This window comes from Hemitrygon akajei, chromosome 14 (assembly GCF_048418815.1).
Source record: "Hemitrygon akajei chromosome 14, sHemAka1.3, whole genome shotgun sequence".
NCBI classification, from domain to species: domain Eukaryota; kingdom Metazoa; phylum Chordata; class Chondrichthyes; order Myliobatiformes; family Dasyatidae; genus Hemitrygon; species Hemitrygon akajei.
The window spans coordinates 30,930,576-30,956,137 of NC_133137.1; the positions used below are offsets into that span (position 1 = coordinate 30,930,576).

The 25,562-nt window shown below is 41.2% G+C and overlaps 1 protein-coding gene across 2 annotated transcripts in view; it reads right to left on the reverse strand.

Annotated features, from left to right (window-relative positions):
* The window catches only part of grk3 (G protein-coupled receptor kinase 3), a 268,143-nt gene that overhangs the window by 80,298 nt on the left and 162,283 nt on the right, over nucleotides 1–25,562 (reverse strand). For both annotated transcript variants that reach the window (XM_073065740.1, XM_073065739.1), the window contains exons 7-9: nucleotides 23,376–23,427; nucleotides 14,633–14,724; nucleotides 9,983–10,082 (exon numbers count right to left, since the gene is read on the reverse strand). In XM_073065740.1, the coding sequence (XP_072921841.1) occupies nucleotides 9,983–10,082; nucleotides 14,633–14,724; nucleotides 23,376–23,427 (244 nt within the window). The remainder of the gene's footprint in view (nucleotides 1–9,982; nucleotides 10,083–14,632; nucleotides 14,725–23,375; nucleotides 23,428–25,562) is intronic.

Here is a 25,562-nt window from a genome sequence, read left to right on the forward strand (position 1 = left end):
CTCCACTCCGTCCTGTCCTACCTAGAAAGTGATGCCTCATACGCGAGGATGTTGCTCATCGACCTCAGCTCGGCATTTAACACAATCATTCCTCAGAAGCTGGTGGGTAAACAGTCACTGTTGCAATTCAACACCCCTCTCTGCAAGGGGGCATTGGTGCTCCTCCAGGGTTGCAAGGTCAGTCTGCTGCTGTCCAAGCTGCTCTCAGGTGCAGTTTAAATCACATCATGTTCACTGATGGTATAACAGTGGTTATCCTCATCAGCAACAATGATGAGTTGGCATACAGAGAGGAGGCAGAGAGGTTTGTCAAATGGTGTGAGAACAACAACTTGAGTCTCAACGTGGACCAGACAAAAGAGATGATTGTGGACTTCAGGAAGGCAGTGGTTGACCACTCTCCATTGCTCATCAGTGGCTCTGTATGGAGAGAGTAAAGAGCACAAAGTTCCTTGGTGTGCACCAAGGAATTAACCTGGACCCACAACACCTCCTCACTAGTCAAGAAGGTACAGCAGTGTCTACAATTTCTGAGGAGATTGAGGAGTACAAGGCCCCCTGTCTACAGGAGCACCGTCAAGAATGTCATTGTGTGGTATGGAAGCTGCATGGCAACAGACCACAAGACCCTACAGAGGATAGTGTCCATTTCGCTCCCCCTCATCCCCCAACACCAGGACCATTGCAGACAAAGCACCTAAAGAACTGTTGAGGATCCCTACCACACATCCCACAGTCTCTTTGACCCACTTGCATCAGAAAGGATGTACAGAAGCATGATTAGGACTGCCAGACTGTGTAACACCTTCTTCCCTCAGGCTGAGACTAATGAATACCCTGCCACACCGAGATCTTGTCCCTAGGACAGTGAGCTATTTACTGCTTACCTGTGCTCCACTTTATTTTGAATTAGTGATTTTAATGCCTTGTCCTTTCATGTGTTGATTCTCTGTATTAATGACTACACCAAGACACTTGATCTATTTCACACCTCTCTATGATACATTGATCTCTCTTGTTCTTATCACTTCAGAATGCCTTGGAGCCTCAATGTTAATTGTAATCGAATCAACATACCCCTTTGTATCAAACATCTCAAGATGGTACATTGCTCCTCTAGATCATATCACATTTACTCCGTCAGAATATTGAACAAATATATCTAACTACATGTATACATTGACAAACCAATCACTTCCTTGTATATTAGGATGATGCATACTACTTATGTTGAGCGATTTCCCACTGTGACAACGCAGTTGCTCCTTCAATAGAGAGCAGTCTTTGAATAAGCTGCTTGTTCTTGCAAGTTCAAAACCAATTATTGCTTGCAGGTTACACATGGTTGGAATAACTTTGTAGGCCATTTCTTCCTTGTATGTGTGCTTCCTATAGTAACTACGTATCACCTGACTAATGTTTGCTCTTATTTAACACACAGTCCTGATGAAAGGTCTCGGCCCAAAACATTGACTGTTCATCCCTCTCCATAGATGCTACCTGACTCCAACATTCTGTGCAGATTATTCCAGATGTAAACTCACCAATGCCCTATATAACTGAACCATAACCTCTTTATTTTGGTACTCAACTCCCCTAGCAAAATGCAAAAACATGCTGTTAGCTTTCTTAAGTACTTGCATACTGGCCTTTGACCTTCATGCACTTAATTATTCAGATCTTTCAGCACGCCAGACTTTCACAATCTCTCATCATTAAGAAAATATACATTTTGAAATTGGAATTGATTAATGTCACATGTACCAAGATATAGTGAAAAGGCTTGTCTTGCATATTGTCCATATAGATCAATTAATTACACTATGTAGAACAGTACTAGAGTGTAGAATAATGGTAAACAGCTACAGAGAAAATGCAATACAGGTAGACATTGAGGTAGATTGTTATGTCAAGAATTAATCTTATTGTACTAAGGAACCATTCAGTAGTCTTATAACAGCAGGGGAGAAGCTGTCGAGTCTGGTGGTATGTGCTTTCAGGCTTTTGTATTTTCTGCTTGATAGGTGAGGGGAGAAGAAAGGATGTCTGGGGTAGGTGACATCTTTGATGATGCTGGCTGTTTTACTGAGGCAGCGAGAAGTATAGACAGAGTCCAAGGAAGAGAGGGTGGCTTCTGTGTTGTGCTGAGCCATATCTGCAACTTTCTGCAGTTTCTTGTGGTCATGGACAGAGCAGTTCCCATACCAAGCTATGATGCTTTCAGTCAGGATGCCTTCTAAGGTGCATTCATAAAAATCATTAAGGGTTGACAGGGACTTTCCAAACTTCATTATCCTTCTGAAGTTGCAGACATATTGATGAAATTTCATATTTTGTTACATTATACTTCATATTGCCAGATCTTGTCCAATCATTTAACCTATCTATATCCCTCTGTTGCCTCCTTTTATCTCTTTCATAGCTTACTTTCTTAAGCAACTTTGCGGCATTAGCAAATTTAACAATCTTTTCATTGAATGCATTTTATATAAATTGTAAATAGTTGGAACTCCAGGACTAAAACCTGTAGCATACTACCCATTACATCTTGCCAACCAGAAAAAGACGCATTCATGTCTGCTCTCTTGTTCCTATTAGTTAGTTATACTTTGATGCCAATACATCACCTCCTACACAATTTTATTTTCTGCAATAACCTCTGACGCAATACCTTATGAAATGCTTTCTGGAAATTAAAGTATCACACATCCAATGGTTCCTCTTTATCAACAGCACAAAGAACTTACTAAACATTAAACACGATCTCATGCAATATTCTACAGTAACAAGGCTCACATCTTACTCATTTATTCTGAAAGAGCGAGCTTAATTTAGCTTTTATTCTTATATATACTTTACTTTTGGATAACTATAGGAGGCAGCTTGATTAGATCTAATGCTGGCTAGTGAGTGCATAAGAGCCACTTTGTTACCAATGAGCACTACATTTTTCAACAGGGTAATAAAGCACGACTCATTAAACACAGCAGCAGTGAGACACTCGTGCTTTCATCTGCCAAAGTACCCAGTGACTGCACAAATTAGACATCAAGTTGGCTTGCTAACACTTTGATGTCAGTAACTTGAAAACATTTACCTGGAGATTCTTTGTTAAACAGCATCACACATTAGACAAGCCTGATGTGCAGGAAATGGGTGGCAGGATAGAGATACGTCTCTACCAAAGGTAGATGCTCTTTCTCTCCACTAGTCTGTAGGCCACCCTTGGGCAGGGTGTAGCGCCTGCTTAGCCCCACTATTAGGATCACATGAAGACATGGGAGCAGGTGGTGGATGGTCATATGAGCAGTCAATGCACACCACAAATCCTGGTTATGCGACCACTGATGCGTGGCAGGTAGATAGAGTAGTTAAGAAAGCTTACGGGGTGTTATTAAGTCGAGGGATAGAGCTTAAGAGACGCGACGTAATGATGCAGCTCTATAAAACTCTAGTTAGGCCACACGGAGTACTGTGTCCAGTTCTGGTCGCCTTGTAATCAAGGGAATTAAAGAGGCATGAGAGAGGAGCTTGCCCAGATGGATTGGAGAAGGATACTAGCAGGGATGACAGCACAGCAGGGGTGGCTGAAGTTTCTGGAAATACTGCTCAAGATGCAAGATAGATATGTCCCACAGAAGAAGCAGTTCTTAAATGCCAGGGCTAGGCAACCGTGGCTGACGAGAGAAGTTAAGGACTACATAAAAGCCAAGGAAAGGGCATATAAGGTAGCAAAAGTGAGTTGAAAGTTGGTTGATTGGGAAGCTTTTAAAATCCAACAAAAGACAACTAAAAAAGCTATAAGAAGGGAAAAGATTAAATATGAGGGCAGACTACCCAATAATATAAAGCAAGATACCAAAAGATTTTTCAGTTATATAAAGAGTAAAAGGGAAGTGAGAGTTGATATTGGACCACTGGAAAATGATGCTGGTGAGGTAGTAATGAGGGAACAAAGAAATGGCAGATGAACTTAATAGATACTTTGCATCTGTCTTCAATGTGGCAGACAGTAGCAGTGTGCTAGAGGTCTGTGAGTGTTGGGGAGCAGCAGTGAGTGCTATTGCTATACCAAAGGGAAAAATGCTAGGCAAACTCAAAGGTCTCAAGATTGATAAGTCACCTGGACCAGATGGACCACATCCGAGAGTCCTGAGAGAGGTTACTGAAGAGATAACAGATGCATTGGTCATGATGTTTCAATAATCACTTGATTCTGGCATGGTCTCAGAGGACTGGAAGATTGGAAATGTTACTCCACTCTTTAAGAAGGGAGGAAGGCAAAATAAAGGAAATTATAGGCCAGTTAGCCTAGCCTCAGTGGCTGGGAAAACGCTGCAGTCTATTGTTAAGGATGAGGTTCCGGGGTACTTGGAGACTGATGATAAAATAAGTCAAAGTCAGCATGGTTTCTGTAAATGGAAATCCTGCCTCGTGACAACTTTGTTGGAGTTCTTCGAGGAAGTAACCAGCAAAGTGGACAAAGGAGAGACAGTCCATGTCATTTACTTAGATTTTCATAAGGCTTTTGATAAGGTGCCACACATGAGGCTGCTTAACAAGATAAAATCCTATGGCATTACAGGAAAGATACTGGCATAGGAAGCAGAACAGCTGACAGGCAGGAGGTAGTGAGTGGGAAGAAAAGGGGCCTTTTAACCTCCAGTGACTAATGGTGTTCCTCAGGGTCAGTATTGGAACCACTACTTTTCACATTGTTTGTCAATGATTTGGATAATGGAATTGATGGCTTTGTGGCAATGTTTGCAGATGTTACAGAGATAGGTAGAGGGGTAGGTAGTGCTGAGGAAGCAATGCACTTGCAGGAGGATTTAGATAAATTGGAAAAATGGGCACAAAAGTGGTAGATGGAAGACAGTGCTGAGAAATGTATGATAATGCATTTTAGTAAAAGGAACCATAGTGCAGACTATTACCTACATGGGGAGAACATTCAAACATCAGAGGTGCAGAGGAACTTAGGAGTCCTCGTGCAAGACTCCCAGAAGGTTAATTTATAGCTTGCGTCTGTGGTAAAGAAGGTAAATGCAATGTTGGCATTTATTTCAAGGGAAATAGAATATAAAAATATGGAGATAGTGCTGGGTCTTTATAAGATACTAGTCAGGCTGCACTTGGGAGTATTGTCAAAAATTTTGAACCCCATATCACAGAGAGGATGTGTTGTCATTGGAGAGTCCAGAGGAAGTTCACAAGAATACTTCTGAAAATGAAGGGGTTAACATATGAGGAGCATTTGGCAGCTTTGGGCCTGTACTTACTGAAACATAGAAGAATGCAGGGGGATCTCATGAAACCTACCAAATGTTGAAAGGACTAGAACATGGAGAGGATGTTTCCTATGATGGGGATATCTAGAATTAGAGGGCACAGCCTTAAAATTGAGAAGTGATCCTTTAGAAGAGAGGTAAGGAGGAATTTATTTTAGCCAAAGTGTGGTGAATCTGTGGAATGCTCTGCCACAGGTTGCAATGAAGGACAAGTCCACACGTATATTTAAGGCAGAAGTTGATCTTTTCCTGATTGGTCAAGGCATCAATGGATATGGCGAGATGACAAGTGTATGGGGTTGTTTGGGATCTGGGATCAGCTATGATGGAATGGTGGAGCAGACTCAATGGGCTGAATGGCCTAATTCTGCTTTTATGTCTAATGGTCAAATAACGAATGAAGAATGCGCAGGATGGGTGGGGAAGGGAGCTAGTACAAAATCATGGACTCAGACCTAGTCATTGTCTGTATTGGCAGTGGGTCTAAGTCAATAGGGCCATGCTTTGGAGCTGATTGTTGCTACAAGAAGGGTCAAAGATCAAGGCCAAGTAGGGTCATAGATTGGGATTGAAAAGAGTTATGTGATTGGTGGGTAAATTCCATATGTTACTAAAATATGCACATCTAAGTAATTAAATTAAGGGGACCCACCTGAGCTGGATTACCACAATGCCAGATCAGGGCCTGGACAGGGAGTCCCAGAGTAATGATTGTTCTGGGAGTGTCTAACTACTTGAGCACTGTACTTCAGTTTTCAAGTAATGTACTAGAGGACCATTGCACAGATGTTATTAGATTCACATCTAATGTAGAAAATGCTTCAACATCACCAGTCCAATTCATGATAGGAAGTTTTCGGTTGAATTTAGTGTGATTTAATGAATGATGCACCTTTTTATAGCTGAAAATGTATTATCTGCACAGTTGTCAAGATCTAGGAATGTCAAAATTCTTGAGGCCAAGTTTGACAAAAAGTATTAGCATCAAGTTAACTGGTAGTGGCAACCCCTGGGATTGAATGCTGAGCCAAACCCACGAAGCACTGGAGGGTTGTGATGATTATAGGCTTAGTGTGGGACATGGAGATGGCAAATCAGAGATCAGCAATGATAGGTTCCAGTGCCGGAGGTTGAGGGCTCAGAGCGAGATCAGCGGGTGCATTTTGGAGACTTAGAGAGGAGATACATTTACTTGTTTATTAAGATACAGCACAGAACAGGCCCTTCCAGCCATGCCATCCAGCATTTTCCTGATTTAACCCCCATTTAATCACAGAACAATTTACAATTCCCAATTAACCTACCAACTAGTATGTCTTTGGACTCCAGGAGGAAACTGGAACACCCAGAGGAAAAGGCAGAACGCACAAATTCCTCACAGGGCAGTGGTAGGAATTGGACCCGAATCACTGGAACTGTAAAGCGTTGTGCTAACCACACTACCGTACTGCCCTGATGTAGTTGGTGTTGATCAGGGACTGGGTGTATGATGAGAAGTAGGTGGGAGAGGCAGATTAATCCAGTATAAGGCTAAATCTGGGTACAAAGGAACATTCCAAGATTTAACTTATAAAGGAAACTTCTTCAGGTACAGTGTTAATAAAATGATTCTTCTTGTAATGGTTCATAGATTAAATTTCCTGACTTTCATCCCAAAAAAGATGTTGCGTGTGAAATATTGAGGGTAAAGTGTAACTGTAAGTGCCACATGAATATCTGATGTAGCAATAACTTCAACAAAATCATCTCAGCTGCCATTCAGTGACATTTCAATTCATGTTGGATCACACTGCACACTTATAAAGAGAACATGAGCCAATAGCTCATGCTGAGAATGTGGCAAAACAGTAGCACTGGAAAAACGTGAGGCCACTAGCTTACTATCTTCTAGCCTTGAGTGCTGGATCAAGCATCACATAATTTGCCCTGTCAGCTCCATCAATCTGGCAACTACTAGAAGTTGTGATGGGAACAGAACAGTACTAAGGGCAAATCAATAGTGAAGGGCTTTTAAAGACCCCATAGCGATAGTCCTGTTCAGTCAATAGCTTAGTGCCAGTCTAACAAATCCCAAGCAACAGGAGCTGCAGTGTCTTAACACTCTGCCCCCCTGAAGTTCACAATAACTAAAAAACACTTAGTTTCTCTCACAGGAAACAGAGAATGGCTTGACCAGGAGAAAGAAATGTAAATGTAATGAATTCTTGAACTGGAATGACCAATAAGCGGACAAAAATAGAAGATTAAGGGCCAACAGAATTTCAAAGGAAACGAGAGCAGGAGATTCTGTCACTGAGAATTACAACATTGATGTTTCAGTATTATAAGATAACAAAGTCTGAACATCCAACAATTCACTTTATTAAGAGCTATGATCATAAGAGAGGTCATTAAGGACAATGAGACAGTCGGCATCCACTGGAAAGAATGTTCCAAAGATCTCCTCACATAAGACTAGGTTTCAGATGTGAATTTCTTTGACTTCATCCACAGTGGACTAATCACCTCAACCTCAACACTAACCCAGTCCAGTAAGAAATCAAGTCAATCCTTCAAGTGAAAAATAACAGAGTCTCTGGAGCAGACAAAATCTTTGCTGTAATATAAATAACGCTGATGAAGAGCCAAATAGTGGTGCTACAAGCAAAGCAGCTGAATCAAAGATCTGACGACTTCGATTTGATTCCAACCTCCAGTTTGGAGTTTGCATTCTCTATTAGCACGTAGGTTTCCCCCAAGTGCACCTGTTTCCTCCCACACCCCTAATAGGTGCTGATTGGCAAGTTAATTGAGTACTGTAAAGTACTCTCGATGTAGGTGGCCGTGAGAGAATCAGTGGGCTGTTAATGGTCATGTGTGACAGAACAAGTTACAGGAAAATAACTCTGTGATTAGACTTTCTCTGACAGCAGTCAAAGACTGAGTTCATTTTATGTTGAATAGAAATATGAAGGAAGCACATCTGTAAATATAAATCCACAACTTCATCTCCTTCACCCCTGAAGTGAAGAGCATGCCAGGAGATTTCAAAGATGCTGTGCAAGAAAAAAGATTCCAACTGCATCAAACAATATATATCATCTTCTTTAACCGCATGAATGTTTTCAACACCTGTCAATGCACAGGTATAATGAAGAGTTCTTCGGACAACCAGCTGATTTCAAAAATTCAGTACCACCCTTGCCTGCTACATGATATGCAAGCACAGGCCTCAGCAACATTTCCAAAGCGGGCCCAATCCCATAGTGCTTGAAATGGGTCTAATACAAAAGATCCAGAAAATCAAAGTTCTTCAATAACCTGCCTCTGCTGCACAACACCATCCCCTGACAATCAAGACTAATGATGTGATACAGATCATTTCCCTCATCTCAGGAGTGACCTCTCAGCCAGAGAACTAGCGAATATAAAATGTATTATTGCATCCAGTGCACTAACTTGGGCACTGACTGCCTATAAAAAATTGTACTAAAAGTCAAATTGAGCTCCAAATTGATATGCTGAGAACTGTTTTCCTGCTCTGATGCAAAGACAACCTGTAGAAGTCATGGAAAAACACTTCAAAAATATAACCAATGCTCTCTATGTAAAATTCACCAAATCCACTAGCAGGAAAGGCAAACCAATGTTTGAAACATGAGAAAATCTGCAGATGCTGGAAATCCAAAGCAACACACACACACAAAATGCTGGAGAAACGCAGCAGGTCAGGCAGCATCTATGGCGAAGAGTAAACGGTCGGCGTTGCAGATGAGATCCTTCTTCAGTACTGAGAGGGAAGGGGGAGATGCCAGAATTCTGGTATTACTCTCATTCCAACTCAGACCAATGTCAGGATTCTCTTTTTGACTAAAATCACCAGTATCAAGACTCTGCTCATACTCAACCACTTTGATGAGCCACTATTTCCATAACCAACACCAATCTCTAGAAGCAAGTGCTTTTTTATTGTGGTCTGTGATGGCAAGAATTATTTGGAGGATAAAGAAAATAGTTCAAGGATGCCTTTTAAAAAAACCTGAATGAAATAAAACACACCAATTCGCATGGACCCTCGATGCAAGAGTGCTCAAAGTGATAATGTAGTAACAGGGGGAACTGGTGATCATTTTGTGTCTCACAAAATGGGAGCACATGGAACCCAAACACAAATGACAGATAGAGCATATAAGCAACCCATCTACGCTATCCTGTCAAGCTCTAGCTGGGACAAATGTAGAAAAGTCTGCAGATCCTGCCTGGTACTCATAAATCTTCTCAGAAACCACTGAACCATAATGGAGGCAGTCACCTTTTACCACAGGGGCTGTCTCAGATTGAGGAGACCCTGATGTATCAGTCTGCTTTGTTATATTTTAACAGAGTGCATTGAATAGTAACATAAAGAGCTTTCCCAGATTCTGAGCTATAAAATGAAAGCAAGATTCAAGGAGGGGTTTAATGGCATTAATGACATAATACCAATGGAGACAGATGGAGTTTTACTCATTTAACTACACCAAAGATAAATGGAGGACTTCACTTTAAATACATAGCATTTCGAGTCTACAACTTTTTAATTATTGCTAGATTGCTCAGTTGCTCTGCATATAGTACACATCGTTGCTTAAGTTCAACTGTGCCAAGTCAAAAATATATTCTACATTCTGCAGTCAACGTGCATATGAAAAAGAAACTGCATTTGGCCTTACCCCAGTGCTGACCAGTGACAACATAATCCGTTCATTAAGTGCTAATGTTTCTCCCTGCTTCATTTTGATTCGCTTTTTATCTAAGCACTTCATGGCATACCTGAAGATAAAAGTCAAGGAGAAAATTAGATAACCTATTCTACCGTAGTACAGTATTAAATAAACAAAGGCGATTAGATAGATTTCTGATCTAGGTACAGTGAGAAAACTAAAGAAGTGAGAAATGCAATCACAATCAATTCTTTCATTATTCATACCTACAGCAGAAAATCCAACAGATAGGCAAATTGCTTTTGGTTATAAACCAAACATGACTCTCCTGAAACAAAATAATATATTATTAAATTGGTAGCCTTTACTCTTTGGGTGGAAGTAGCAAAGAAGGAAAATGAATTTATTCTGAATTGAATTTGTCTATAAAATGATATTCACAGTATTAAAAGAATCAAGTTTTCATGTGGAAAACTATCTGATTAATGGAGCCATACTCAGCATACGGGAAGGTAATTATAGCTCAATCATCCCAGGACATAGCCGCAGTAATTCCTCAGCAAGATGTTAGGCACAACTACCTTCAGGTGCTTTATCAGTAACTTCAACTTTGTTATCAAGTCAATACAGAGATATTCACTGATACACAGTACATGGAACTGTTCAGATGGGGCAGCCTGCGCCCACTTGCAGGTTCTGGACAATATTTAGGATTAGGATGACAAATTTCCATCTAAGAATGAAGCAGTTCCAAGAGTGACCACCTCCAACTAAATAATTTACCATCAATACCTGATAGGGCAATTAACCAGAAAATCAACTGGATCAGCTTCTTATACACTGTCTTTGTCTAGCCTTGAGCAAAAGCTTGCAATTACTGGTTCTAGTGCTATTTACTTCTCCTAGGCAGTACAGTAGCATAGTGGTTAGTGAAATGCTTTACATTGTCAGCAATAGGTGTTCAATTTCTGCCGATATCTGTAAGGAGTTCGCGTGTTTTCCTCTAGATCATGTGTGCTTCCTCCAGGTGCTCCAGTTCTCCCCACCAACCACATTCCAAAGACAAGCAACACACACAAAATGCTGGTGGAACGCAGCAGGCCAGACAGCACCCTTCGCCAGGGTCTCGGCCCGAAACGTCGACAGTGCTTCTTCCTATAGATGCTGTCTGGCCTGCTGCATTCCACCAGCATTCTGTGTGCGTTGCTTCAATTTCCAGCATCTGCAGATTTCCTCGTGTTTACATTCCAAAGACATATGGGTCAGAATGTGGACATGCTATGCTGACGCCAGAAGCATGCTGACACATGCAGGCTGGTTCTGGTGCCCCAACACAATCCTCACACTATGTTGGTTGTTGATGCAAAAACAACACTTTCACTGTATATTTCAATATATATGTGACAAATAAAACCAATTTTTCTTTAAATCTTTAATTTGCACTTTTTTCTCCTCTCCTTTTCAACTTTTTTTGTAGCAATATCCCCCAACAATAATCCATCTTCCTCCACTTGCCCTTCCACATTTCAATGGAATCATCCCTCTGCGATATCCTGTAACTCAATTACCTTCTTCTTTCCCTATTTCAACTGTCAATGCAACTGCTGGAGGTGAAAATCTGCCCCTTCATTTCCAAAGGATTCTGAATATGCTCAGGAGAAAGAGCTGTTTACCTGTATTTCTTTCAATCGGCAATGTACTAGCCACACATACTCCATAGGATATGGGAGGAAACCAAAACACTAGAGGAGACTTAGACAGTCCCAAACAGAATGTGCAAACTCCCTAACACAAAACAAGAAATCAACACTGAACCAGTTGGCTGAAGCTGTGAAGCAACTGTGCAAATTCTACAAGAACGATTAGGTTGACCCATATTATTCTACTGCCATTACTAGGTGGAAACAGAATCTCTTTAAAATGTTAGTCATGACTGAGAAGTCCTAGTGTGATCAAATTAAACTAGGAGGGTTCCTGGCACAGATTAAACAGTCTACTCTTTTCAAATAATGGAGGGTTAAATTGGATGGAGGGAAATAAAGTAAAACACCAGTATATATAAAAATAAAAGAGCATTCCTTATCTGAAAGTTGACTGAATTAACACTCAAAACTGAAATTTTGTTTTTGAACATAGAACATGAAGAGGAACAGGCACTTTGAACCACGATGTCTGTCCCAACCATGATGTGAAATTCAACTAATCTCTTCCTGCTTATACATATCTATATCCCTCTATTCGCTATATGTCCACGGGCATATCTAAAATGCTCTTGAATGCAACTATCACATCTGTTTCCCTAGCACCATTGGCAGTACATTCCAGGCACTTGCCACTCTTTAAAAAAAATTTGTGCCCCAATCCCCTCTCATGTGAAAGCTATGCCCTCGAACATCTGACATATCTGTCTGGGTAAATGATTCTGGCTGCCTACCCCATCTATGTCTTTCATAATTTCATTAACTTTTATCCGGTCTTCGACATGCATGAGAAAACATTCCAAGTTTGTCCAACTTCTTCTTGCAGCCAGTATGTTATATTCCAGCCAGGATCCCGGCAAACCTCTTCTGAACCCTCTCCACATCCTTCCTGTAAAGGAGCACCAGAACTACATGGAATATTCGAAAAGCGAACCAATTAAAGTTTCATTCAACTGCAACTTGATTTCCTGATTCCTGTAGTCAATGTGCCTCATGATGAAGGTAAGCATGAAGGTATGCCTTCCTTACCACACTATCCACTTGTGTTGCTAGTTTTAGGGAGAAGTAGACTTGGATCCCAAGATTCCTTTGTATAATGAGTTATGAGTTCTGTCATTAACTGTATAATTTCCTTTACTTTGATCTTCAAGATGGCAGCACCTCACACTTGCCCACATGAAACTGCATCAGCCATTTTTCTGTCCATAACCGAAACTGATCTATATCCTGCTCTATCCTTTGACGACCCTCTTCAGTGTCAGCAACTCCAACAATTTTAGTATCATCTACAAACATATTGATCAATCCATGTACACTTTCATCCAAGTCACTGACATAAAGCACAAGCAACAGAGGTCCAGCACATCACTGGTCACAGACCTTCAGCCAGAATAATGGGAGACTTCATTCAGTGTGATCAGTAATAACATTTCCTCCTCACTGACTCTAACCACAGGCACATCAAGGATTCGTGTTTAGCCCGCTGCTTAGTCTCTCTACTGTGCGGCTCAGCACACCTCAAATGCCATCTATTAATTCACCATTGACATTACTGTAGTTGGTAGAATCTCTGATGCCAATGTGGAAGTATTCAGCAGTGAGACGGATCGGCTGGTTGAGTGGTCTTGCAACAACAACTTCACACTCTAACGTCAGCAAAATGAAGAAACTGATTGTGGACCTCAGGAGAACGTGGAAGGGTTAGTGGTGGAAAGCATGAGCAGCTTCAAGTTCCTAGGTGTCAATATTTCAGAGGAACGATCCTGGGCCCAACACATTGATGCAATCATGAAGAAGGTCTACTTTGTTAGGTATTTGGTATGTCACTTAAGACTTTTACAACTTTGTGTAGATGTATGGTGCACAGTATTCTGACTGATGCATCACATCCTGGTAAGGAACCTCCAAAGATTGGGGTCGCAAAAAGATGCAGAGAATTATAAACTCCAGCCACTTGCATCAGGTGCACAAACCTCCCCTCCATAGAGGACAGCTTCAAGAAGTGATGCCTCAAGGAGGTGGCATTCATTAAGGATCCTCACTATCAGGGAAACATAGGAGCCTTAAGATGGTTTCTCAATGATTCAGGAACAGCTTCTTCTCCTTCATCATTAGGTTTCCGAACAATCCATGAATACTACCTCATTTTATTCACTATTTATTTATTTTTGTAATTCATAGATCTTTATGCTTTTGCACTGTACTGCTTCTGCAAAACAAATAATCTCACCTCATACGGCAAGGAAGATAAATCTCATTCTGAAACTGCACTCATTATTACCCAAATACTGCTAGTTCTTAAACCTGACTGACTTTTCAAATGGAAAATATTACACTGGAAGGGAGGGTCATAATTTTAAAGTAATAACAATAGCACCATTTATGTTTTTGTTCATGTTGAGGTGAATAGTTAGAGCTAGGCCCATGGGTATATCAGGTCCCTGACCAAATTATATTTTGGTTCCCCAAGCTATGAAGCTGCCAGAAGGCGTTGATTACAATAGTTATGCATTATGTTTCAAAATCTAACAATCTAGTCTTCTTGTTATCCTAATTTACTTTGATATTTATTGATTGATTGATTGATTGAGCTGCCGCGTGGATTAGGCCATTCTGGCCTTAAGAGCCATGCTGACTAGCAATCCCCCAATTTAATCCCAGTTTAATCACAGAACAATCTACAATGCTCAATTAACCTACCAACTGGTCTTTGGACTGTGGGAGGAACCTATGTGGTTATGTGGAGAACAGTCAAACTCTGTACAGGGAGTGGCAGGAGTGCAATATGCATTAGTCTGTATATTATTTGTCATTTAATACACATTAACCAATACCTCAGCCTGCGTGCAATAACCTCAGCTTGGATTAATCCACTCTTTGTACTATCTTATACCAAGAAAGACTTTGAATTAAAGCAGAGGCTCTTGGAATTAAATACAAAAAAGAGGAATAAAATTACATTTTTCCAGTATCAGCTTTCCTGCATCCATATACCTCTCCGAATCCTCCCCGTCCAATTATTCGATGTACACTGAAGTCATTCATAGTTAGCTGCAAAGCAAATGAAATATTATTAAACTTATGTACTGAATAACACAAACACACTGCTTGCCCATTCGACTGGAGAGGTCTTAGTAACAATTTTCATGGAGAAAATCTTTATAAAATTTAATGCAAAATTATTTATTGTTCATAGGTTCTTATGTGAATGCTTTTATTATTTCAGAAAGGGAGTATAGAAGAAGTAATTTAAAACAGTTGCTGCAGGAGTTGGTATAAAAAGGGAATTATTAAAACAGGAACTGATACAGAGCAGAACTTAACTTCCTAAAAAGCAAAAAGATAATACTTCAAGAAGTGACGAGGTTCAGAAATTAGAACTACATATTGTTAAACAGAACTGCAAGTTCTTCACAAGAAGTGACGCAATACGTTTTAATGCACACATTTTATATCAACATAAGTGAACAAGCCCATTTAATGTAAAAGAGTACAAATGAATTGTTTATTGGAGCAAAGTGTCTTTGAACAATTTGCCATTGTTGCATATTTGCTGCAGCTGCCTTGGCAGGATCATCTTTTTCTAATCTACAAATACCTTGCGTATAATTCTCACCTTGTGCATGCATCACTAATTGCAAGTATCATTCCATGTAGCTGTGATTAGTGGCATCAAAATTATATAAAGCCAACAATTTGGCAGATCCGTTAACTCAATATAGGTGTGACCAGAATGTACACATATCATGTGACTTTGCCAATCCATACACACAATGACCTTCAGTCTATACTGTACCTTTATGCACAAACCTACCACAAAATTTGCACTTAATGTCAAGAAGACCAAGGCGCTTTATTAACATGCTTCAGGCCTTGCACCTGTCCCATCACAACCATTACTGAGCAATTCAACATTTCCTCAGCAGCTACCTCTTTGAATATGAATCAGAATCAGGTTCATTGTCATAAGTACATCAGTGTAATTCAGCATTTTTTGAGAGAGGGGGAGGAAACTGGTTCTGCTGATCATAGGAATAAATCTGCACCTATGTTGGACTTTAAAGTTCAAACTAAATTCATTATCAAAGTACATATATGTCACCACATACAATCCTGAGATTTATTTTCTTGCAGGCATTCCCAAATCCATAATAGAATAATATCCAAAATAGAATCAATGAAAGACCGCATAAGCTGGACGTTCAACCACTGTGCAACAAACCGTTCAAATACAAAACTAAAGAAATAAAAATAATAATAATAATAATAAACAAATACACAATAAATATCAAAAACATTAAAGAGGGAGAAGAGGGGAGCAGCAGTAATAAGGGACTCAATAGTCAGGGGAACAGACAAGAGATTCTGTAGATGTGAACGGGACACCCGAATGTTTTGTTGCCTCCCAGGTGCCAGGGTCAGGTACATCACAGATCACGTCCACAACATTTTGGAGGGAGGGAGAGCAGCCAGATGTCTTGGTACATATTGGTACCAATGACATAGGAAGGAAAAGCAAAGAGGTCCTGAAAGGAGAATTTGGAGAGCTAGGTAGAAAGCTGAGAAGCAGGACCTCCCAGGTAGTAATTTCTGGATTGCTGCCTGTGACACGAGCCAGTGAGGGTAGAAACAGGATGATTTGGCAAAATAATGCATAGCTGAGAAGTTGGTGCAGGGGGCAGGGCTTCAGGTTCTTGGATCATTGGGATCTCTACTTGGGGAGGTATGACCTGTTCAAAAGTGATGGGTTGCACTTGAACTCGAGGGAAACCAATATTCTTGTGGGCAGGATTGTTAGAGCTGTTGGGGAGGGGGATGGGAATGGGAGTAAAGGGACTCAGGATAGGACAGATGGTAAAAAGCAAAGATAGCATGCAGTCAGACTGTCAGGAAGGGCAGGCAGATGATAGGACAAAACTGCAGTACCAGTAGGTGCATTAGGGATGCAGAAGCACTCACAGTGTTATATCTCAATGCAAGGAGTGTAAGAATTAAGGCGGATGATCTTGATGCACTATTACAGATTGTCAGGTACGATACTGTGGTCGTCACTGAATCATGGCTGAAGGATGGTTGTAGTTGGGAGCTGAATGTCCAAGGTTACATGTTGTATCGGAGGGGTAGGAAGGTTGGCAGAAGGGGTGGTGTTGCTTTGCTGGTAAAGAATGGCATCAAATCAGAAGAAAGATGTGATATAGGATCAGAAGAAATTGAATCCTTGTGGGTTGAGTTAAGAACCTGCACGGGTAAAAGGACCCTGATAGCATTTATATACAGGTCTCCCAACAGTAGCTAGGATATGGACTACAGATTACAACAGGAAATAGAAAAGGTGTGTCAAAAGGCAATGTTATGATAATCATGGGAGATTTCAACAAGCAGGTTGATTGGGAATATCAGGTTGGAAATGGATCTCAAGAGAGTGAGTTTGTTGAACACATACGAGATGGCTTTTTAAAGCAGTTTCTCGTTGAGCCTATGAGGGCATCAGCTATACTGGATTGGGTGTTATGTAATGAACCGGATGTGATTAGGGAGCTTAAGGTAAAAGAACCCTTAGCAACCAGTGATCACAGCGTGATTGAGTTCAACTTGAAACCTGATAGGCAGAAAGTCTGATGTAGCAGTATTTCAGTGGAGTAAAGGAAATTACAGTGATGTGGGAAAGGAGTTGGCCAAAGCAATTTGAAGGAGATGCTAGCAGGAATGACAGCAGAGCAGCAATGGCGTGAGTTTCTAGGAAAAATAAAGAAGGAACAGGATAGTTGTATTCCAGAAACAAAGGAATACTGAAATGTGAAGATAGAACAACCTTGGCTGACAAGGGAAGCAAAAGAGAGAGCATACAACAAAGCAGAGATTAGTAGGAAGACAGAGGATTGGGAAACTTTTAAAACCCTACAGAGAGCAAAGAATCATTAGGAGAGAAAAGATGAAATTTGAAAGCAGACAACATTAAAGAGGATAATAATAGCTCTTTCAAGTATGAAAATAATAAAAGAGAGATCAGAGTGGATATAGGACCAATAGAAAATGAGGCTGGAGAAATAGTAACAGGGGACGAGGAGAAGGCAGATGAACTAAATGAGTATTTTTCATCGGTCTTCACCGTGGAAGACACTAGCAGTGTATCAGATGTTGAAGGCTTTGAGGGAAGAGAAGTGAGTGCAGTTACTATTACAAGGAAGAAGATGCTAAAAAAAGCTGAAAGACACAATGGTATCCAAAAGTCACCCAGACCAGATGAACTGCACCCTATGGTTCTGAAAGAGGTAGCAGTAGAGATTGTGGAGGCATTAGTAATAATCTTTCAAGAATCATTAGACTCTGGCATGGTGCCATAGGACTGGAAAATTGGAAATGTCACTGCAGTCTCTAAGAAAGGAGGAAGGCAGCAGAAAAGAAATTATAAACCAGTTAGAGTGACCTCAGTGGTTGGGAAGATGTTGGAGTCCATTGTTAAGGATGAGGTTATGATGTACTTGGTGACACAGGACAAGATATGACAAAGTCAGCATGGTTTCCTTAAGGGAAAATCTTGTCTGACAAATCTGCTGGAATTCTTTGAGGAGATTATACATAAGATAGCTAAAGAGGATGCAATGGATGTTCACTTTCAAAAGGCCTTTGACATGAGCCTGTTTACCAAGTTAAGAGCCCATGACATTACAGGAAAGTTACTGGCATGGTTAGAGCATTGGCAGGAGTGTTTGGTAGGAGGCAGCGAGTGGGAATTTCTGGTTGGCTACCAGTGACTAGTAGTGTTTTGCAGGGGTCAGTGTTGGGACTGCTTCTTTTAATGCCGTATGTCAATGATTTAGATGATGGCTTTGTTGCCAAGTTTGCAGATGATACAAAGGCTGGTGGAGGGGCAGATAATGTTGAGGAAACAGGTGGGCTACAGAAGGACTTAGACAGTTTAGGAGAATGGGCAAGAGAGTGGCAAATAGTCACGCACTTTGGTAGAAGAAATAAATGGAAGACTATTAATGTGTAGACTATTTTCTAAACGGAGAGAAATCCAAAAACCTGATTTGCAAAGGGACTTGGGAGTCCTTGTACAGAACACCCTAAAGGTTAACTTGTAGGTAAAGTCAGTGTTGAGGAAGGCAAATGCAATGTTCGCATTAATTTCAAGAAGTCTAGAATAGACATGCAGGGATGTGATGCTGAGGCTTTGCAAGTCACTGTTGAGACCTCACCTTGAGTATTGTGAACAGTTTTGGGCTCCTCATTGAAGAAAAGTTATGCTGGCATTGGAGAGGGTTCACAGGAGCTTCATGAGGATTATTCCAAGAATATAAGGGTTATTATACAAGGAACATTTGATAGCTCTGGGTCTGTACTTGCAGGAATTTAGAAGGATAAGGAGGGATCTCATTGAAACCTTTTGAATGTTGAAAGGCCTAGACAGAGTAGATGTGGAAAGGATGTTTCCCATGGCGGGGGAGTCTAGAACAAGAGGGCACAGCCTCAGGATGGGGCATCCATTTAAAACAGAGATGCAGAGAAATTTCTTTAGTCAGAGGGTGGTAAATTTGTGGAATTTATTACCACAGGCAGCTATGGAGGCCAGGTCATTGGGTGTACTGAAGGCAGAGCTTAAGAGATTCATGATTGGATACAGCATCAAAGGTTACAGGGAGAAGGCTGAGGAGGGAAGAAAAGGATCAGCCATGATTGAATGGTGGAGTAGACTTGATGGGCCAAATGGCCTAACTCTGCTCCTATGTCTTATGGAGATGAAGATTCCTTGAAAATGTGTCATTGGGTTCTGGGAACATTTCAGTGATGGGGCAAGTGAAGTTATCCCCTTTTGTTCAAGAGCCTGATGGTAATTACTGTTCCTGAACCTGGTGGTGTGAGCCTTGAAGTTCCTCTATATTCTTCCAGATGACAGCAGTGAGAAGAGAGCATGACCTGTGTTGTGGGGTCCCTGATGATGGATGCTGCTTTCCTGCAACAATGCTCCGTGTAGATGTGCTCAATGGTGAGAACAGTTTTACCTGTGATGGACTGAACAGTATCCACTTTTCATAGGATTTTCCATTCAAGAGCATTAGTGTTTCCATACTAGGCTGTGATGTAGCCATTCAATGTGATATCCACTACACATCTATAGAAGTTTGTTGAAGTTTTAGATATCATGCCAAATCTTCGTAAACTTCTAAGGAAGTAGAAGGGCTGTTGTACTTTCTTCGTAATTGCATCTACATGCTGGGCCCAGGACGGGTCCTCTGAAATGATAACACCGAGGAATTTAAAATTGCTGACCCTCTCCACCATTGAGCCTCTGTTGAGGACTGACTGATGGATCTCTGGTTTCCTCCTCCTAAAGCTAATAATCAGCTGCTTGGTCTTGCTGTCATTGAGTAAAAGGATGTTGTTGTGGCACCATTCAGTCAGATTTTCAGTCTTCCTCCCTATATACTGTTTTGCCACCAATTTACTAATATTATGGAAGCTCATAACATGCATACAGTGAAAAATTACTTTTGCATCAAATCAAATCAGTGAGGATTGTGCTGAGCAGCCTATTAAGAGTTGCTACACTTCCTGTCATCCGGTATGCCCACATCTCACTCACCCGAACCGTAAAGCTTTGGAACGTGGGAGGAAACTGGAGCTCCAGAAGAAAAGTCACATGGTCACTCGGAGAACCTACAAAGTCCTCACAGGCACCGGCAGGAACTGCACCACGATCAATGATTGCTGGTGCTGTAATGTATTAACGACCACACTACTATGCCACCCTGACATCCCTCAAATCATGTCTTTGAACCTTTGCAAAAACTTTTTGCAGAAAGAACAACTGTTCAGTCAAAGAATGCAGTGCCAGGTTCCTGCTAAGTAAGAACAGGGATATGCTGGGAGGGGTGGGGGGAAAACAGTAACTGGAGCAAAAGGAAAGGTAATAATCAGGCAATGGATCATCCAGAAGAGGATATTGCAGAGAATTCCACTGTTACTATTGAAGTCTAGGTCCACAGTCATAACATGCTTACGTATGAATACCAGCAGTATGAACAATAATAGATCATGTAGCAATCAATTGTCTTACTTCTCCATTAAAAATCACAAACAATCCAAATGCAATTAGCTAGTTATTCATCTCTTCAGTAGGGTCCTCCTGCTATGGGTGTGGTAAAAGAACTGGAGTTATTAGATCACTGAAAAAGCCTCCAAATACACTGGTCTTCTCACCGTAATCACTGTGAAAGTAGATTATGTTTCAGTGTCTTGTGTTTGGTTAAGAGGATCATGAGGGAGATGTAACAGGATCACTGAATTTTATTTAACAAAAAGGGTGTACAATTATACAGAAATTATCATAAATTGGTTTTTCATTAGACCAATTTGTCTACATTTGTGGTTTAAACAGCATCTTTGGGCTAAATTGCAATATACATCCAGAATTCTTATAAGGATTGTGAAGATACTTTCTATATAACCATATAACAATTACAGCACGGAAACAGGCCATCTCGGCCCTTCTAGTCCGTGCCAAACGCTTACTCAAACCTAATCCCACTGACCCGCACTCAGTCCATAACCCTCCATTCCTTTCTTGTCCATATACCTATCCAATTTTGCTTTAAATGACAATACCGAACCTGCCTCTACCACTTCTACTGGAAGCTCATTCCACATAGCTACCACTCTCTGAGTAAAGAAATTCCCCCTCATGTTACCCTTAAACTTTTGCCCCTTAACTCTCGACTCATTTCCAACCTTGAAATGGCACAACACTTGACATGTTGTGCAGGAAAAAAAGACCAAGTGTACGATGATAGCAAAAGTCAGCAAAAGGAAGGATTAAATTCTGAACAACACACACAAAATACTGGAGGAACTCAGCAGGCCAGCCAGCATCTGCGGAAAAGAATACAGTTGAAGTTTCGGGCTGAAACCCTTTAACTGGACTGGAGAAAAACAGATGAGAAGATAGAGTTAGAAGGTGTGGGGGGAGAAAGAAATACAAGGTAGTAGGTGATAGGCGATACCAGGTGGGAGAGGGGCGAAGTAAAGAGGTGGGAATTTGATTGGTGAAAGAAACAAAGGGCTGGAGAAGGGGGAATCTGATTGGAGAGGACAGAAGACCATGGAAGAAAAGGGGGAGGAACATGAGAGGGAGGTGATAGGCAGGCAAGGAGATAAGGAGAGAGAAGTAAATGGGAATGGTGGGGCAGGTATTACCAGAAGTTCAAGAGATCAATATTCATGCCATCAGGTTGGAGGCTACCCAGATGGAATATAAGATGTTGCCTGAGTGTGGCCTCACTGTGCCAGTAGAGGAGGTCATGGAATGACACTGAGGAGGTCATGGAATGAATGGCCACTGGGAGAACCCATTTTTTCTGAGGACAGAGCACAGGTGCTCAGCGAAACAGTCTCCCAATCTACATCGGGTGTCACCGATATACAGGAGGCCACACCAGGAGCACCGGATACAATAGATGATCCCAACAAACTCACAGGTGAAGTACGTAGTGAGGGAGGAGGTGTAGGGGCAGGTGTAGCATTTGTTCTGTTTGCAAGGATAAATGCCTAGAGGGAGATCAGTTGGGAAGGACAAATGGACAAGAGAGTTGTGTAGGGAGTGATCCTTGCGGAAAGCTTGGTGGTGGCATCCCAGTGGAGATGGTGGAAGTTACAGAGAATTATGTGCTGGACATGGAGGCTGGTGGGTTGGCTAAATTCTGGATGTGTCTTCTGAAAGATGTGGATTCTACATTAGAATCTATAAGCAGGGATTCCCAATCTGGGGTCCAAGGACCCCTCGGTTAATGGTAGAGGTCTATTGCATAAATAAAGGTTGGGAATACCGGTTCTGCATTATCTTTCAAGCAGGATTTGTAACGTCATACATTGTCTTCAATGAGTTGTACTGCTAAACAGACTGCATGGAACTGGCCCTACCTAGTAGACTTTATAATTCTCACTCATCAGCTGTCCAATGACTAGAGTGCCTCTCCTTCTTGGTGCATATTTATATTAGTAAGTAGAACTGGCTTTAAATTATAATGAAATAAGGTAACCAAATGAATCCTTTTCAGTAACCTCAGTAATATCAGCCCCGAGTTAAACTGACAATTCCTGTTGATAATTACAGAGCCCATTAATCCGAACACTGAGAGAAGAAAATAAACTGTACCCTATTGTGCCACCTTGGTGAAACAAGAATCACAGGCAGCAAAAAAGATAGACCACCAGTTCCAGGTTTAAAATGAAAGCTGAACAGTTTTAGGACGCGTGCCCACTTTAAGGCCACAGCAATCTTTACAAAAAGAGCAGCAGATGGTTGAAAATACTTAAAACTGGTTACAAACAATAAACCTTGGAATTCAAGATAGTATATTTTTTTAAATCAGCACAGATGGCTTCCCAATAAGTAAGATGAAACAAATAACTTCCATCTTTACAGCACCATATTCCATTACATCACTACTTTGGTGTGTGATCACTTTTGCAAAAAAAGGGAAACACCCTTATCATGCTTTGCACTAACCACTGGTCATGATTTCTTGTTTTTCATGTGGAGGCCTTCAGTGTGCGAATGATTAAGTTGATGGAGCTTCAGATAATACAAAACTAGTACTTTATATATATTACCAGACAGTAAAATAACACTACAAGTTGTGAGCACTGGTGTGGAAGACAACTCATACTGTAAATACCTTCATAGTAACTAACGTACTTACATGGATATTTAATTCTACGTTCTTCCATTGGCAGAAACGAGTGAATCTGTCACTGAAAAAGAAATCAAAAATGAGAAATCTGTGGATCAAAAAAAGCAAGCCTCAGATACTGAGACAATAAATTCATGAAGAAAAGGTAGACTTGGAAGTCAAGGATAATCTAGCAAGATTCGTTCTAAATTTCCAGATTTATTTATTCTTCTTGAAGTTATTGCTTTACATCTTAAATCCTTCCACTATGGATGTGCTAGGTAATTCATTTTCCAGATTTGTACGCCGAACTTATGATACAGTGTGTCATGGTTGTTTTCCTGCTTCTGTTGCAGTGCAAGTGGTTGCCATGATTACAGTAACTTAAGAGCACTGCAATGTGCTACATTAGACCAATAATCTGTCAAACAACAGATGACTGGGCTAGCTGAGATATTAATGTGGAGGAGTGGCACTGAGCCAATGGCAAACGAACTTGCTATCCTCTGTTATGAAGATGACATTCATTCTCTCATCCCAGACATCCACCAGTGCCCTGGCTATTTCCATCGACTTAGAATGCTGGGGTCACCATGCTGTCACTTATACATCCTAAGCCAAACGAAGAGCAGCTTAAGATCATCCTCCAGGATCACGCTCAACTGTCCTTCACCAGCCTGGCTGAAGTCACTGAGCAGATCCAATGGGCAGACAAATGGAAGACAGATACTATGGACATGCACCAAGGGGTTAACTAGCATACGTATTACATTTTACATGGTGTGAACTATAAGATTAGCTTTGTTTATATTATGTCATAAAGCTATAGAGTTGTATAGCAAAGAAAGGCCCCTTGACCCAACTCAGCCACGCTGACTGAGAAGTCTATCCACATTAATTCGGCCCTAATCCCTCCATTCTTTTTCTATCCATGTATCTGCCCCAAATCTGTTCAAAGAACAGTCTCAGCCTCATTTGTTTATTCATTCCATAGATGCTGCCAGACCTGCTGAGTTCCTCTAGCATCTTGTGTCTGTTGCTTTGGATTTCCAGCATCTACAGAATCTCATTTTTATGATTTGCTGCTCCAAATGCTATTTAAACACTACGATTGTATCTGCCTCTCCCACCGCCTCTGACGGCTTGTTCTATATATTCAGCGCACTGTGTAAAAAACTTTCTCTTCAGATCTCCTTTAAATATTTCCCCTCTCACCTTCGAACTACACTCTCTATCCTTGGAAAAAGATTATGACTCTCTACACTCTCTATGCTCCTCATAATTATATGAACCTGTGTAAGGTCATCCTTCAGCCTCCTGGTGCTCCAGTGAGGTCAGTCCCAGCCTATCCAATCTGTCCTTATAACTAAAGCCCTCCATTCCAGGCAACATTCTGGTGAATCTCTTCTGTGGTCTCTCAGGTACAACCACATCTATGGCATAGTGACTGGAGTGGCAAGCAATATTCCAAGTGCAACATACACAAGATGCTGGAGGAACTCAGCAGGTCAGGTAGCATCTATTAAAATGAATAGATAATCGATGCTTCGGGCCAAGACCCTTATTCAGGACTGAGAAGGAAGGGGAAAGGTACCAGAATAAAAAGGTTGAAGGGGAGGGGAAAGAGGCTGGCTGGAAGGTGATAGGCAAAGGCAGAAGTGAAGGAAAGAACATGGACTGGAGAAGAAGGAATCTGATTGGAGAGGAGAAAGGGAAGGGGGGGGGACACAGCTGGAAGTAATAGGCAGATGAGAAGAAGTAAAAGGTTAGAGGAAGGGGGCGTGGGGGGGGGGGGTGGAAATTTACCGGATAGAGAAATCAATATTCATGCCATCAGGTCAGAAGCCTTCAGATGGAATACAAGGTATTGTTTCTCCACCCTGAGGTTGGCTTTGTCGTGGCATGATTCCAATTGCAATCTAATCAATGCCCTGTAGAGTTACAACAAGATGTCCCAACTCTGATTCTCAGTACCCACGTCCATGAAATGAAGCAAGCTAAAAGCCTTCTTCAACACCATAATCATTTGTGTTGCAATTTTTAGGGAGCCCTGAAATTATATGCCAGGGTGATTCCACACATCAATGTTTCTGTGGTCCTTGCCAATTACCGTGCGTGTCTAGCCAGTTTTAGAGGACCTCCCATTTGACTGGATCATATCCCTTCTGCCACCCAACCTTTCAGCTGTTCCTTGTCGCTCTGTATCCTTAGGCATCC